Below are 16882 nucleotides of genomic sequence, written 5' to 3' on the forward strand. Positions count from 1 at the left end.
ACTACTAGACTAGCCTGACTCATAACGGGGTTCCTTGTGTTTGTTTTGGCAGGAAACATTCAAACAATGACAACTAAGAAGCCGCAGAGCATGCTCCGGGAAGCTTCTCATCAGATTATAGGCGGCGGATCCGCTGGTAAGTCTAAACAATCGTTTCGCTTCCAACTATTTCAACCGCTTACGCAATATGGAGAGAACGCACGTTGCTACAATGTATCTATGTAGCAACTGTTGCAACAATTAAACAGCGTTCCTTCCGCCTCGTTCAGCTCCTCCAGAGAGCAGCAGGTATATGCAGTGGTGCAGGTTTTTAATTGCCCATGCGGATAAACAACAAACAGATACATTGGGGTATTGGATTATCTGGATCAAAGATTATACAGACCAAGATAGTTCACACGCTGGATAAACGGAAGAAGCCGCCCACTGGTGCGGGAAATCAGTCTGCGCATGCGTATGACCATCCAGTGACTCTAGAGAGTTTTCATTTTTTTTTTTTACTGCATTTCAGTGGCTTTATTGGCATGAAAGTTTCAATGGTGCCAAAGCATCAAAATACATGGGGGGATGGAGTGATTATGTGGTGGATAGCAGCAGGGTGCACACTGTGTTTTAGTGCATTTCAATGGATTGCAACGGAATTGCATGGCTAGGCAACAGTTTGGGTCTGTGTTTACTTCCTGTCTGCTGATGTTATTTGCATACACTGCAACAGGAAATAAACTGTGACATATTTAGAATGTTTATATTTAAAACCATGCAATGATCTATATATTTTATATTTGTGAATTCACAAATGGACAGAAATCCTAACGGCTTGTTTCAAACGCACAATTACTGAATACGGGCTGTGTGTATTTCTCCGTATATTGAGCGTTTTGATAGTTTAACAATATTTATAAAGCACTTAAACCTGCTTTGTAATATAAAAGACATGAAAATCTCACTTTTTACAATATGGGACCTTTAAAGTAGTTGGTATGTACATTATATAGAGATTTGTAAATACAGTGTTTTTCATACCTACCTTGTGTCTTTTTGTTTGAGTGATGCAAGTTTTTTGTGATATATGTAAATTGCTGCTGTAACATTGCAATTTCCCTTTGGGGATCAATACAGTCTATCTATCTATCTATCTATCTATCTATCTATCTATCTACCTATCTATCTATCTATCTATCTATCTTAAATACTTTATGTATTTTTATCAGTGATGGAATGTAACTAAACTTGTGAACTTGTTTACTTTAGTATTTCCATTTTATGCTACTTTCTACTTCTACTCCACTACATCTCAGAGGCAAATATTATACTTTTTACTCCACTACATTTGTCTGACAGCTGTCCAGTCCAGTGAAAACCATGTCTCTCCATATACGTGTGTTCCTTTACAGTATGTGATGAGGAAATTCTCCTACTCCTTAGACTAAATAAACTATTTAATAACCTGTTGGATCAGCTGGAAAATGAATTATCACAAAGCTGAAAACAGGGCTGTTTTGACACCTTGAAAAGTTTACTTTTTAGAGATATTTTGGGTCTCACAGGACAGCAAGGCTACAAACATATGATGATCTTATAGAATATGAGACATTGATGTAGATTAAACTACCCAACAGTTACAGTATATAAAGGAGTTAATATTAGCTCAACCTTAAACATCTACTGCAGTAAAATGCAACATACACATTAATGTAGCAATAATATTAATCTAAAAACATCATAATAGTAAAACACTGACAGGGAACATTTTACTGCACAATGAGCACTTTTACTTTTGATACTTTAAGTACATTTTGCTTATAATACTTGAATAAGGTTTTGAATGTAGGACTTGTACTAGTGGAGTATTCACTAGTGTGGTTGATATTGTTACTTTTACTTAAGTCAAGAATCTGAATACTTCATCCACCACTGGTTTTTATACAAGGAAATTATGTTGATGATCATTTTGAAGGAGGACTTCAACTGGGTAGAATAAACATTTAATTATGTGACATTAACTGTTATCATGACATTGTAAAGGCTTTTCGCACTGCACTTTGCTCCAGGATAAGTGAGCACTGGCACAATCTTGGCACAATCCAAAGTGGTCCAACCTTGACTTTAGCCTATGGACTGGCTTGCTGGCCCTGCTCTGGAGCAGTGTTAGCCTCAAGTTTGCTGGGTTATCCCCTTATATCAACTAAACACGGGGCTAAAAGTTGCCATTGTGAAACAGGGCTAAAGTAAACAGTTTAAAAATGTAGAATGTAAACACTAATCACAACTGACATTTAAAGGGACTGTTTGTAACTTTTTACACGTATAAATCAATCTGGGTCGGTGTCCCATGCACGCTCGCGTGTCGCTACGCTGTTCAGACTCAGACTCCAACACAAACTACACGGAAGCACCAAAACCTCAAAGTTCTATAGTGAAACCCATCTTGCAAAACAGTGTTGGCCGCGGTCGGAGGACGCGGGGGAGACCGTAGCTTTGGTCTCCAGGGCCGGAGTCTCTGCTGTGCTCTGCTCCTCTGCCTGCCTGCCCTCATATCCACACCGTGCTCGTTCTCGCTATTTCACTCCGCTCTCACGTGCATGCGCGCACACTCCACACTGCAGAAGAGTGAGTTTAGCTCTGAGAATATCTAGTGAATGTACAGTGGACATTTGTGCAGAAATAAATGCTGCAGCTCCTCCAGACCAACAGAGGCTTCCCGTGTCTTGTGAAGTGACGAGGCTCCGCGGCGAGAAACGTTATTGTCTCTGACCAAAACTCCGGTGTATCCCCTATTCCCTCCGGCCGCGGTCGAGAGGCTGAAGCAGTAAAAAGCCAACACTAGGATCAGCAGTGATTCATGGAGAGACCTTCGTCTGGTCGGCTAACATTACTGCCAAGCAGGTGAAATATATTGTGGTTTTAGCTGACGTGTGTCGCCTCACTGTTGACTGTAGAGCGGGCACAAGCTCGAGCCCGACGCTGACTTTTGTTGACTTAACGGCAACAGGTGTCGCTGTTAACAAGCATTTCTGATTCTTACAAACAGTCCCTTTAACCCAGGGCTAGTAGAAGTGCAGTGCAATATGATATGATATGATATGATATGATATGATATGATATATGATAGGATAATAAAGGTTTTATTTCTTGCTCTCGGACCAGAGTTGAGCAGCACTAGCAGCCACTAGCGGTCGAAAAAATATAAATGAGTCTGTTGTTGTAGTTCCGCTTCCGGCCACTGGGGTAGCAGCACTGAGCACACAGCTGCTGAGCAGCACCCTGCTGGCTGCCAACAAGGAAGAAATCTCCCGCCACACTTGATGACGGTTAGTTTTGACTTTAATTAGAAGTCACTGAAGATGTCACACCTCTCTGTTGACGGATTATAATCGTGTGTTTTGTGACTTTGCACCTGCTTGACATCGTTTTTTTCCTCCTCGTAAGTCGCCAAAATGTTTCCTTCCACCTGGTGAGTTTGTACTTTAAATATTCTTTCCCTTAAACTAACGTCTTTTAACGGCTGAGTGACAGAACAGGCTATGCTATGCTAGCATAAATGAGCTTAATGAGAGTTTAGCTTTGAGATTCACGCTGATTTTAGTCCTATAGGCTATCTGGCGGGATATCGTTGACTTCTGAAGTGTTTTTCATAATGGAGTTACTGATTTAATGTGTCAATCAACCTTATGCATAGTGGCATTTAGTAGGCTTTATATCGTTAGCCATCATCATAGAACCTGTAGGTTATCTTAAATCTGTGTGTAGCATTAGAAGTTAGTGGAAAAATATCCTGCAGATTGAAGTAGTCATGGACTGAATTGTGATTTGGGAAGAATTGCATGTTAAATCTTAGTCTGTCTGCTCTGCCTTGGAAGCCCCATATTAAAGATTTATCAGCTGCAGTGTTTCAGAAAATGCCAACAGTAGGAGGAGCTGGATTGCATGAAAGGAAAGTGAATTATCTCTTTTGTCACACACATTGTGTAAAGACAAAACCAAAGTCAAGGTCAGACTCGGTAGTTACTAGATACTTTTTACATTAAAGAATATATGCCAATATGGTATGATACAGTACTATACCAGGCTACTAATCTACCTAGTAATATCCAAAGCATATAGAATTGGCTCCACATTGACAAACTACAACATTAAAATGCTCTTCCATTAATTCGTTAGTGATAAAAACAGAATAATATAATATTAATATGACCATGTGAAAGGAGCCATTCTGTATAATGAATACTTTTGATACATTAAGTACGTTTTGCTGATAATACTTAAGTACTTTTACTTAAGTAACATTTTGAATTCAGGACTTTTACTTGCAATGGAGTATTTTTAGACTATGGTATTTCTACTTTACTGAGGTAAAGGATCTGAATACTTCTTCCACCACTGCTGACGATATAAAATAAAGTGTTTTTGATTCATAAAAGCCTCTTACTGCTTTTGTGACAATGAATTTTATAGCTTACATATTGTTTAATATTTCAGTTCTTATTTCATACACTAAATTAAGTATCTCATACTTGCTGACTCATCATGTTCGAAAAACCTGAAATACATATGATTAAAACCCCTTCAGACTGACAGGAAACCAGTTGAGTGTGTTTAAACTATAGCCTCAGTTTCGTTCCTCTTATGTAATCATTGTTTTTACAGATGAGGCTTTGGTGTCTAACCAAACTTGTACCAATATCAAGGTCCAGATTTATTGAGGCATATAACCTCCATGTGTCTAACCAGGAAGTGAGCAGAAGTCAACCCTCTCGCATATTTGCTCTACTTTTACTTTTTCAACCTTCACTTGTGTATGAACTTCATCCGTTCCGCTTCACAGTGTGATCTCTAGTGAGATTACATAACACTACAGACACGTTGACAACTCGTGTTTGCAGGGTTATGGTGGAGATGAAGAATATACAGGCCGTTTAACTTTGATAAGAGATGCTGGGGAGGGGGAACCCCACCAAAAGTCTTCACCCTACGCCTAGTTATTTACAGAGGAGGCTGTCTTTTAAAGGAAGTCACATGTATTGGACGTCAGAGATGAAAAAAAGGAGGAATGAACCTTTTTCTTGAAATATTGCTTAAAGGTCCCATATCATGCTCATTTTCAGATTCATACTTGTGTTTTGTGTTTCTACCCGAACATGTTTACATGCTGCAATGTTCAAAAAACCCTTTGTTTTCCTCATACTGTCGGCCTGAATATGCCTGTATTCACCCTCTGCCTGAAACGCTCCGTTTTAGTGCATTTCAAAGGAATTGCAATGGAATTGCATTGCTAGGCAACAGTTTGGGTCCATGTTTACTGCCTGTCAGCTGATGTTATTTACATACACTGAAACAGGAAATAAACTGGGACACATTTAGAATGTTTATATTTAAAACCTTGTAATGGTCTAAATATTGTATATTTGTGACATCACAATTGGACAGAAATCCCAATGGCTTTTTTCAAACGCACAATTTCTGAATACGGGCTGTGTGTATTTTTCTGTATATTGAGCGTTTTGATAGTTTAACAGTATTTATATAGCCCTTTAACCTGCTTTATAATGTAAAAGACCTGAGAATCTCACTTTTTACAATATGGGACCTTTAATTTTGAATCAAGTTATGGTTGCAGTGCCAAAGAGCTTTACCTCCTCCTAGGCTGTAGGACCTTTACATTTGTTGTTAGTATTTAGTTGGTACTTTACTAATAATAAGTAGTATAGTTTGATTTATTATTATTATAGATGTTTACTTTTGCTAGTTATTTGTTTAGTGTAATTATTTTCTTATTTAGTAGCCAATATTTTGCTCTTTTTTTTTTGCGTAATTAGTATTTTGTTTTCTTTTGTTTATGAATTGGGTAAAGCTGTGGGCAGGTAGGACCAGCATGCACCTGGGTGGGCTTATCATCATAACCTTTATTTAACTAGCAAGTCACATTGAGATTAAAACCTCTTTTACAAATGAGACCTAGCCAAGACAGGGTCAGATAGCAGCATTCAACACATAAAAAGACAACATTGAATCACGACAGCAACAATAGGTACGACAAAGATACATTACATCATCATACAGTGCATTAACAGGGCAGCATGTTGGTCATGTGTTTGCTATTTAATTGAAACAACTGCAGCTAGCAGTGACCACTTCCTTTATTCTATGTTTATAATCATTTAAAGAGATAAGGGTCTCAAGTTTAAGCTTGGCCTGCAGATAAGATAAGATAACATATTCCTTTATTAGTCCCGCAGTGGGGAAATTTGCATTGTACAGCAGCAAAGGGGATAGTGCAAAAAACAGGAAGCATCAGCTAACACAGTAAAAAAAAAGAGCTAAAAAAAGTATAACAAAATCTGAACCATTTAAATAGAAGGAAGTATAAAAATAGGAGCAGTATATACAGTCCTGATGATCATTCCAGGACCAAGGACCATAGTGGAACAGGCTCGTTTTGCCAGCTTCTTTACTGATAGAAGGAACTTTAAACTGAAGCCATTTATGTGACCTTAGATTATAACTGTTTTGGAGAATTAGAAACTTCTGGCTTAATTAAATCGGAAGTTTGCCAGAGATGATCTTATAGACTAAAATGTACCAGTGTTGTAACCTCCGCAGAGTGAGGAATGACCATCCTACCATGCTGTTTAAGGTACAATGGTGGATCCTAAAGCCAGAATTAGTGACATATTTCAGGGCTGAGTGATACAGGGGGTCAAGTTTAGACAAGGTGGACGGTGAGGCAAACCTGTAAATAGTATCACCAAAATCAATCTGAGTCAAGAAAAGGCCAGCAACTAAGCGTTTTCTTGAAGCCATGGAAAAACAGGACTTTAGCCTGTACAGAAAACCCAGTGTGAATTTTAATTTCTTTGCTAGATGGTCAATATGGCATTTAAAATTGTAACTTTTGTCCATCCAAATTCTCAAGTATTTGCAATTGTCAACAGACTGAATAGAGACACCATCAAGAGTGTTAATAGTATTATGATTTTTTACCAGAACAAGAGATTCAGCGACATCCATGTTTTCTTTTTGCTTCGTTTGCTTGCTTTTTTGGATAAATAACTCATCAGAAACACATACATTTTGCATGGACAATGAACTCTTTTGCCTGGGTAATCCACATACCCATGGTGCGTCAGTGGCCCTTAGATTTAAGTTTGATTTAGATTTTTCTGAATTGTGATTTGGGAAGAATTGCATGTTAAATCTTAGTCTGTTTGCTCTGCCTTGGAAGCCCCATATTAAAGATTTATCAGCTGCAGTGTTTCAGAAAATACCAACAGTAGGAGGAACGTGATTGCATGAAAAGAAAGTGAATTATCTCTTTTGTCACACACATTGTGTAAAGACAAAACCAAAGTCAAGGTCGGACTCGGTAGTTAATCATTTTACAATCCTCAAATCTTTGAGCAAGGTTAAAATAAGTGGTTACACCGGCAAGGCATTGTTAGAAGTGTTTGGCTTGTACTTTCTGCTGATGTGAGGGTGAATGAATCATTTCCTTTTAATAGACCGCTACTGTTATGTAGTCTCAGTTGTCTGTTACTCTGCATGTGCAGTAGAGGATTGTGGTTATGTGTGTATTTGTGGAATGAATGAGATGCATTCACATGATGTGGCTGCTCAGTAAAAGGCTTGCATTCATATTTTACAATCTGCAACGAGAGTCAGTGGTGGATTATAACTAAGTACATTTACTCAAGAACTGTTCTTAAGTACAAATTTGAGATACTTGCACTTAATACTTGAGTATTCCCATTTTATGCTACTTTATACTTCTTCTACATCTCAGAGGCAAATATTGTATTTTTTACTCTTCTACATTTATTTGACACTTATAGTTACTAGATACTTTTTACATTAAAGAATATATGCTAATATGGTATGATACAGTACTATACTAGGCTACTAATCTACCTAGTAATATCCAAAGCATATAGAATTGGCTCCACATTGACAAACTACAACATTAAAATGCTCTTCCATTAATTCGTTAGTGATAAAAACAGAATAATATAATATTAATATGACCATGTGAAAGGAGCCATTCTGTATAATGAATACTTTTGATACATTAAGTACGTTTTGCTGATAATACTTAAGTACTTTTACTTAAGTAACATTTTGAATTCAGGACTTTTACTTGGAATGGAGTATTTTTAGACTATGGTATTTCTACTTTACTGAGGTAAAGGATCTGAATACTTCTTCCACCACTGCTGAAGATATAAAATAAAGTTTTTTTTTATTCATAAAAGCATCTTACTGCTTTTGTGACAATTAATTTTATAGCTTACATATAGTTTAATATTTCAGTTCTTATTTCATACACTAAATTAAGTAGCTCATACTTGCTGACTCATCATGTTCGGCTCATCAACCTTGCTGCTGCCTCTTGTTTGTGGAGCGCCAGTTTTGCAGTCAAGCGTTACATGTTCAATGACGATTATATGATGTTTCTTTTTATCTCACCCATTGTGAACAATACAAAGTTATCAAACAAGCAGGACTGTGAAAGGATTATCAGTGTAGACTGTCTCTGTATAGTGTCAGTTTTCGTTTTTATCTCCAGCTGAATAAGCCAACAGCTGTGAACGATAAGGAAACCATTTCCTTGTGTTTTTATTCCCAGTGGTGCTGCTGTGCTCAGCACTGTTCTTTTTTATTTCCTGTCCACAGTGTCCAGAGTCTTTAGCAAAGTCTTTCTAGCTTCGGGATATATTGTTTTTTTTATACAGAAATCACAATAATACAATGTAAATCTTTACTTTAGAGATGCCAGAAATATACTTTGCACGTGGGCCTCTTCAAAGGAGTCTTGTTAGTGATATGGTTTAACAGGGCATGGACATTTTTATATCGTTCCAGTGGCTACTGATAGAGGCTGGTAGAGATCCTATATCACTGCAATGAACGTTTCAATCCTTAAGTGTCATTATCTACTTATAATCTATGTTATAGTCAGTGGAAATGTGTATGACACCCAGTGCTAGGTCAGTCCTCTCTCATGCTGTTAAAGTTAATGGTGTAATCTTTTTACTGCTCCCAAAAAATCCCACAATTTCAAAGCTTCTCTAAACAGGGTTTGCAGCATATTCCAGGTGCTTTACAGCGGAATGATTTTGGTTCCAAAAGTCAGACATTTACCTCATTTACTTCCATGCTTTGCTCACATACAATGGTTTATTTAAGAACGAGCTAACAGTGGCTTTCAACAGTAGAAAGCGCAGTGTTTTGGCTTTTGGATAAAAGAACAGATTTTAATGCCAAGAGGGCACCTTTTTTGCTTTCATATTTTTTTTATTTTTGAGCTCTGCAAAGATGGCTGCATTGCCATTACTAGTATACAGTGAGGACCCTGATCAGCTAATGAATGCTGGATCTATGTGTGTTGGTCATATGAACTTGTCAGCTTTTATATAGTGTGTAATGTAATGACTTTAAAATTAGCAATGAACACTTCTTCTCATGCTGTCAACTAATTATGAAGGACTAGGGGTGCATGTTGTCTCAGGTGATGTTTTTATGAGAGATGAGGTGTCATATGTACTCGGGTATTGTTGCTTGTCCCCCCTGTTCACACCTCACGAGCCCCCTGAGTCTGACAACCTCCTGTCCTGAACCTCCAACCGGAGGCTGAGGAGCTCTCGTCTGTCCTCACCGAGAATGATGGGACCGAGGTTTTAACCCTGAGCAGAATGACCTCAGTGTTTCTCCTCACCTCCCCTCCAGGGGTTATTTTTTCATCCTGATTCACCATTAATGAGGATGGAGACAGACCGCTGTTAACTTATGTGCGAGCCAGTCATAGAGCCTATAAATTAAGTGTGAATTAAGGGGTGCAAGCTGGCAGCAGTTATTTATTTACCTCTGTGGTGAACGCCTGTTGGAATACAGTATGCTGATTTTGTGATATTAGTACACATATTTCTATGTGCATTAGAATTGTATATTGGCAAAAATCTGGCAGTACGATACGTATCATGATAAAGGGGTTACGCTTCAATATACTGTACCAGTCACCAGCGAAATGCTGGTAAAATGTGCAAGTGGCTCCTAGATTTACTTCACTCACCAGCCAAAAAAACAATAGTAGGTTTTGGTATCCACCAGCCACAGTGGCAGGTGGACAAAAAAGTTAATTCCTGACACTCAAGGCAATATATTGCAATTTTTTAAATCCTAATTTTAGTTAAACTGTCATAGTATGACAAACACCAATGTTCAATCCGATCAGTGTGATCTGCATTTGCATTTATCACAGTCCCTGTAACATCCACCATCATAGCACTACATTGAGAGGGCGCATATCAAAGTTAATCTTTGCTTGTAAACTATTAATAAAAAATAGGTAATGTTTTTGAGAATCGATACAGTATCACAAAACATAATATCGCGATACTCGCTATTTTTGATATTTTCTTACGCCCTTAGTGTGCATGTTTTAGAGCTGAAATGATTAGTTGACTAATCAATTAGTTGATCGACAGAAATTTACTTTCTGGCATTGACATTTTAAACATTTTCTAGTTCCAGTTTCTCAATTGTGAGGATTTGCTTTTCTTTGTCTTATGTCAGTGATTTCAACCTGGGGATCAAGACCCCTCCAGTAATGCATTATTTCCAATCTTTGCTTTTCTTGTCAATATAATGGATAATTTTGGCTCTTTGGGCCTTGAAAAAGTTGTAACTTCTATACCTCTCACACCTGCGATGGGGAGTCGCAATTACAGCTCTAACTAATGATTATTTTCATTGTTGATCAATGATTAATCTGTTGGTTATTTTCTTGATTAATCGATTAGTTGTTTGGTCTATAAAATGTCAGAAAATGCTGAAAAATGTTGATCAGTGTTTTCTAAAGCCCAAGATGACGTCCTCAAATGTCTTGTTTTGTCCACAACTCAAAGATATTCAGTTTATTGTCATGGTCATGTAAGAAGCTGAAATCAGAGATTTTTAAACAAATTAAGGATGGTTGTAATGAGGAACATTTTATTCTGCTGTGCAGATGTGTGCATGATGGGTAACTGAGTTCATACCTTAACGTTCATTCTCATTTTGTCCACAAGGGGGTAGTAGATGCATACTGTATCTATTTTCAAGGTAAAGGGATGTTACACCTTTTTTAGTGGTTTCAGTCATAACTTTTGGATACAGGGAGACAGAAGTGATGCATGTGTGCTCTGCAGAGGAGGCATCTTACAAGTATATGTAAAAAAATACTCAATGGAATTTATGTTCTCTTATCTGAAAAAAGTCAATTCAAATATGGAAGTAGGGGCAGAAAAACGTCATTAAAATAACAATGTCATCATGATTAAATGCACAGTGAACCAAGTTTTTAAAGTAGAAACTGCAAATCTATCTAGTTACATGCTCGCTGCTGTAATGTTTTCTCTAAGTCCTTTGTTATTTCCTCGGTAGATGCATTTTTTTAAAACTCCATGAGTAAATCGATCCGTCTCCAGCAAATGGACTGTGACGACATGAGACAGACGGCCGGCGTGTGATTACTGCAGCGGTCCTTCCAGACTGTCAGAGCCTCCTTCAGACTGCACCGCAGCTCTCCTCATTTAATTGGTTTTAAACAGCGAACCTGAAATCAGTCGGGAAAGAACAAATAAAGCCACTTAGCCTAAATGAAGGAGAGGAGGAAGAGAGGAGAGCGCGGAATCAAATAAATAAAGTCAAACTGTGTATGTGTGTGTGTGTGTGTGTGTGTGTGTGCGTGTGTGTGTGTCTGTGTGTGTGTGTGTGTGTGTGTGTGTGTGTGTGTGTGTGTGTGTGTGTACCAGTTAGCAATGATTCCCGAGTGGCTGCACCAATCACAGCCGAATTAGCCCTAATATTTATTTCCAGAAACAATTGTACATGTTTCAGCGGGGCTTTGATTGAACTCCCGGTGGACATGTTGTAGACAGATGTTTAGATGACCTCATGTTTGAAGTAATGTTGATTCTGGATTGGGTGCTTCTTGGCCTGTTCCTCTAAATCAGCTCCTGCTGCCTCCCATCTTTTTTTTTTTTTTCCCCCTCAGTCTGGGAGGGCATGCAGAGGCTCACGTCCTTCATATTTAATGTGTGCTTTGGCTCGCATTAAATAGCACCCATTTACATTTTTCTGTTCCATCCTTGACAGACAGATGTCCATGCATGGGGGTCGTGGATGGCTTGGTTAAAATGAGCCATGATGGTGCTGAAGGATGGCTACTTAACCGGACACATCTGTCTTTTGTTCTCAGTGCGTCTCTTCATACGTGTTGGTTTCAGAACGAGGCAGATTTACCATCAAGGCAGCATTTTTTGACAAGCGTGTAAACATGTTTTCTTACCGATAAATAATAGACGCGATCTCAGACATTAATTTGAGTGAATTTCTCGTGATGTGTCTTTATGAATAAATTGCATGCTGCAGGGTGTACAGGTAATAATGAAAGTAACCCCTCATTTAATATGGAGAACTTACAACATTCCTAAAACAAACACAAAAGATTTATTATCTCCGTCCACTAATTACCGTCCTCGGTAAATGTGAATAATCACAATGTCATAAGAAATTAGTTGAATGCAAACAGGCATTAAGTCTAATGGTAGTCTAATTAATGCACTGCAAATCTCTGGCATCCCAAAATAGATCGTATAAACCCCAAAAGGTTAACTGGCACTAAAATGATAAAATAATGAATGCTTTTGCACAATTTCTCATTGGTTAAGAAGGTATTTTAAATGAGTGAATTATTCATTAATTCAAATTAATTTCTATTTTATCAGGATGGGGATACTTTTCCTGGGGCTCAAAATAATATTATAATTAATTTTATAAAAACATATCCGAGCAAAACCATGAAGTATAACGATTCTGAGGGAGAAATGCCTGAAATTATTCACTACTAATGTGCACTTAACAGTGGTGAAAAGTAACTAAGTATATTTAATCAATTACTGTACTTAACGATTTTGAAGTACATGTACTTTACTTGAGTATTTCCATTTCCCGCCATACTTCTACTCAACTACCTTTCAGAGGGAAATATTGTATTTTTTACTCCTTTACATTGATTTAAAAGCTGTAGTTACTTTCAAGATTCCGATTTTTAAAACAAAATATAATGAACTAATAAATGATGACGTATTATTATAGATTAAACTACCCAGCAGTATATATATTAGTTAAAATTAGTTCCACCTTTACCAGCTGCAACATTAAAATAATGAACACTTTAATGCAACAATTATTATAATCCAATAATTTAATACATTATTCTGAAATGAGCCATTTTGCATAATGAGTACTTTTAATACTTAAAGTATATTTTCATGCTAATACTTTTGTCCTTAAGTGAATTTTTGAATGCAGGACTTTAACTTGTAACAGAGTATTTCTACATGGTGGTGTTGCTGCTTTTACTTAAGTAAAAGATGTGAGTACTTCTTCCACCTTTGGCACTAAACACACACATTATTACCGAGCCCAGGGGAGTATTACTGTTACTATTCGTCAGGGACAGATGTTCCTCAGCTCATGCTCTGGGTGCAGGCGGTCGTGTGCCATTTGGCCGACTTCCTGCGCTACAATCAGCGTAGCTAATGACTGCGTTTTGACAGCAATATGCCTACGAAGATTCTCAGTCATCCAGGTCGGATAAAGTCAAACAAGAAGTCCCTAATGGCTGCCTGTTAAATCAGCAGTGTCTGTTAAGCTAAGTTCCAAAAAGTATTTCAGAGTTACTTCAAAAACAATCTAAACATATTTTTGTTTGGGCCTATTTAAAGCAAACCCATTACAGCCAACATCAAGACTGCATATGACATGATTTATCTATTAAATCTGAATTTTATCTCATGTAATGCCAGCTGCAAAATGAAAAACATGCATGAAAATCTTATTGGACTTTCAGTTTCAGCTGTGTCTGCAGGTGAGGCCTCTTACAGGCTTTAGGCTGCATGTGTGACTCATCCTGATTTGACAAGCGCCATCAATTTTCACTGAAATTACAAGAATTGCCTCGGACTGAGATCTGTCTCTGTCACATGTTGGAACAAACAAAGAATCCTCAAATACACAGCGAGGCATTGTAGCTGAAATAGTCTCTGAAGTGTAAAAATTGTGTAACATGCCTGATAAACAAAATGCACTGTAGAAACTATTCCACAACCACAGTGTGGCTTTTTAAATGGTCTGTATTGTAAGTTGCGACATGTTAGGCCAAAGAAAAATAGAGCAAATTAAATTTTTTAATCTTGTTTTAATGCAGGTACTCTGTAGGCTATAATTAGATACGTTGACGCACTGACAGAAATAAAAACATGTCCCAGCTCAGTGAGGGCCTGATGTGATGTATGAGCCCCAGTCGCGCTCACGACGTTATCTTAATGACATGATTTATGAAAACGGTTCACTGGCGGAGGTTGGGGGGACCGGAGGAGGCCAGTTGTCGGGGAGGGGAACTCCTCTGTTCTGCTGTTACCGCAGACAGAGACCATGTAAGAAATGAGTCCAGCCAAGACGCAACGCACAATTACCGGATTGTACTTGCTCGAGCTCGCACGGGGACGCGCACGGCTGAACTTAAGCTAAGAGCAGCCAAGAAAGAGGCGGCGTGCACGGCAGTGACTTCTGAATCAGCTGCTGTTAGTCAGGGAGTCCAGTGGGTTATTGGGTTTTAGGTGACGCACTCCTGCATCATTAATGGCATTATTGCATAACATATTCAATTCATATTATTTTTTATATAGCGTCAAATCATAATACAAGTTATTTCAAGACCTTTTTTCATATAGAGCGGGTCTAGACTGTACTCTACCATTTTTGGGCTTTGAAACTTTGGTGAAAAATATTCGAAGCTTCGCAGCGCGTCGACAGGCTGACATGTTCTTCTGTAGGCTATATCTGTCTCCATGTCCCCCATTTCAGTGCCGCTGTCACACTACTGCACACATATGCACGTCTACACACAACAAACAGCGATATCTATCTGAGAATAACTAATAATTATTAATAATGGATATAAATAATGAACAATGTTGTTGGATTATTCCTTATTTCATGGGCTATTTTTGGATTTATACATTATTATTACATACTTGTATATAAAAACTAAAAAACAATTTAAAAACAAATCATTCAAAAACTGATTTGGAGGTTGATTATCATGGCAATGGTCGAAGCTTCGAAGCATTCATGTCAGCCCTATAATTTACAGAGACCCAACAAGAGATCCCCCATGAGCATGCACTTGGTGCAACAGTGGCAAGAATAAAACTTCCCTTTTAATGGGTTAGAAACTTTGTGCAGAACCAGGCTCCGGGTGGGCGCCCATCTGCCTCCACCGACATATAATATTACATTACTGCATCCATAATTTGTCATTAAAACGCTAATAGGCTTACAAATGTTCAATAAATGTTTGATTTAATTGGAAACAAGTGGGTCTAGTTGAATATTATTTTTTCCACCAAACAGTAGCTATAAACACAGTACGCCATGTGGATTTACATAAAAAAATATGATCTACCAATCGTGGGAAGAAACGCTTAATGGTTGGTGTTAAAAATGTGATATGTGGATTGTACAAATGGAGTCATCACATGAGAATGATGTAACATAATGTCCCACCGATCACTTATTAGCCTATTCACACTAATAGATATTGCAAAAGGACAGGGATCGATAAAGTTAATTAATGGTTAACTTGAAATAGTTTTCATAAGAATGATTTGTGGGCATTAAAACAAGTTAATTTTAACCGTTTATAGTCCGTACGAATAGTGATTTGATGATGGTTTAGGGCATTAATACAAGCAGCGTTTATAAAGTTAATTTACAGTTGACTTAGCTGGTCAGAGCTACTTTGTTTTTATAACAGCTTATGGTGAATATCATTGTCACGCATGGCAACACACACAGGACATTTATCATACATCGAGCGAGTTCCCAGAATAATAATAATAATTATACTGTTATGGTAAGAGCAAATTCAGTCAGATAATTATGATTGCTCAACATGGGAGGCATTCTCTGGATCAGTGCCTTCTATTTAGAGGTACCAATTATTAAAACCAGGACATTGCGCTGCAGGAAGCACAGTGGAGCTGATTTTAGAGAGCATTTCATCACATTATTGAATGATTTCACACTGCTAACAAAGTGATCACAAAGGTCTTCTGCACCTTTTCACCACATGACACTTTACTAGTCAGCATCACGGTAGTGCGAGTCATTATTACGTGTGTGTCAAGGGTAATTCAGCACAAAGAAGCATGCGGAACAGGGAAGAGGACAGCTGTAAAGTAAGCGCTGAGATCACTCAAAAAATCCCATGGCAGTCAAAGTGAAAAGTGAAGGCATACATAGTGAAGCACATGGCAACAATAATAAAACTGGGAGGGAAATCAGCTAAACAAGCTATGCTTAATTGAGCACTTAGACTAAGTAGTCAAGGAGCAAAGAGAGAGTGACCCTGTAAGAAAATTGAAAGTTTACAGTTGTGCGAATGGACTGTGTGTATTTTTGCATGCATCTGGGTTATGTATTCGTGCAAAAGGAAACGGCCGTGTGTGTGTGCGTGCATCGTCCATGTTTATCATGCCACGGAGTGGTCAAGTGTACGTGTTTGTTTGTTTGTTTTTGCGTGCGTGTGCATCTGAGTGACAAGTTTGTGCCGGGAAATTGGACATAATTGCATGTGTTTGTGCGAGACATGCGTGCACATGCATCCAAGGAAATGGATGTATTTTAAGTGTGTGTGTGTGTGTTCTGCATGCGTCTGGATTATGTTTTCAGGGTATATTTTTGAGCCCGGCTCTGTCTTGAACCTCCTAATTAAGTCACAGTAGGAACAAGCGCTTCCTCTGGAGAGCTACTGTCTGTCATCCAGCAGAGTTCTTATCTC

The 16882-nt window shown here is 38.1% G+C and overlaps 1 protein-coding gene across 2 annotated transcripts in view; it reads left to right on the plus strand.

Annotated features, from left to right (window-relative positions):
• The window catches only part of slc25a21 (solute carrier family 25 member 21), a 106846-nt gene that overhangs the window by 336 nt on the left and 89628 nt on the right, over positions 1-16882 (plus strand). The window contains exon 2 of one of the 2 annotated variants that reach the window (XM_037746615.1): positions 53-136. In XM_037746615.1, the coding sequence (XP_037602543.1) occupies positions 67-136 (70 nt within the window). In that variant the 5' untranslated portion in view covers positions 53-66. Of the gene's footprint in view, positions 1-52; positions 137-3227; positions 3455-16882 lie in introns of those variants that run through there. The other variant, XM_037746616.1, reaches the window with a different exon arrangement.

The sequence above is a fragment of the Sebastes umbrosus genome, chromosome 16, assembly GCF_015220745.1.
Source record: "Sebastes umbrosus isolate fSebUmb1 chromosome 16, fSebUmb1.pri, whole genome shotgun sequence".
Taxonomy (NCBI): Eukaryota; Metazoa; Chordata; class Actinopteri; order Perciformes; family Sebastidae; genus Sebastes; species Sebastes umbrosus.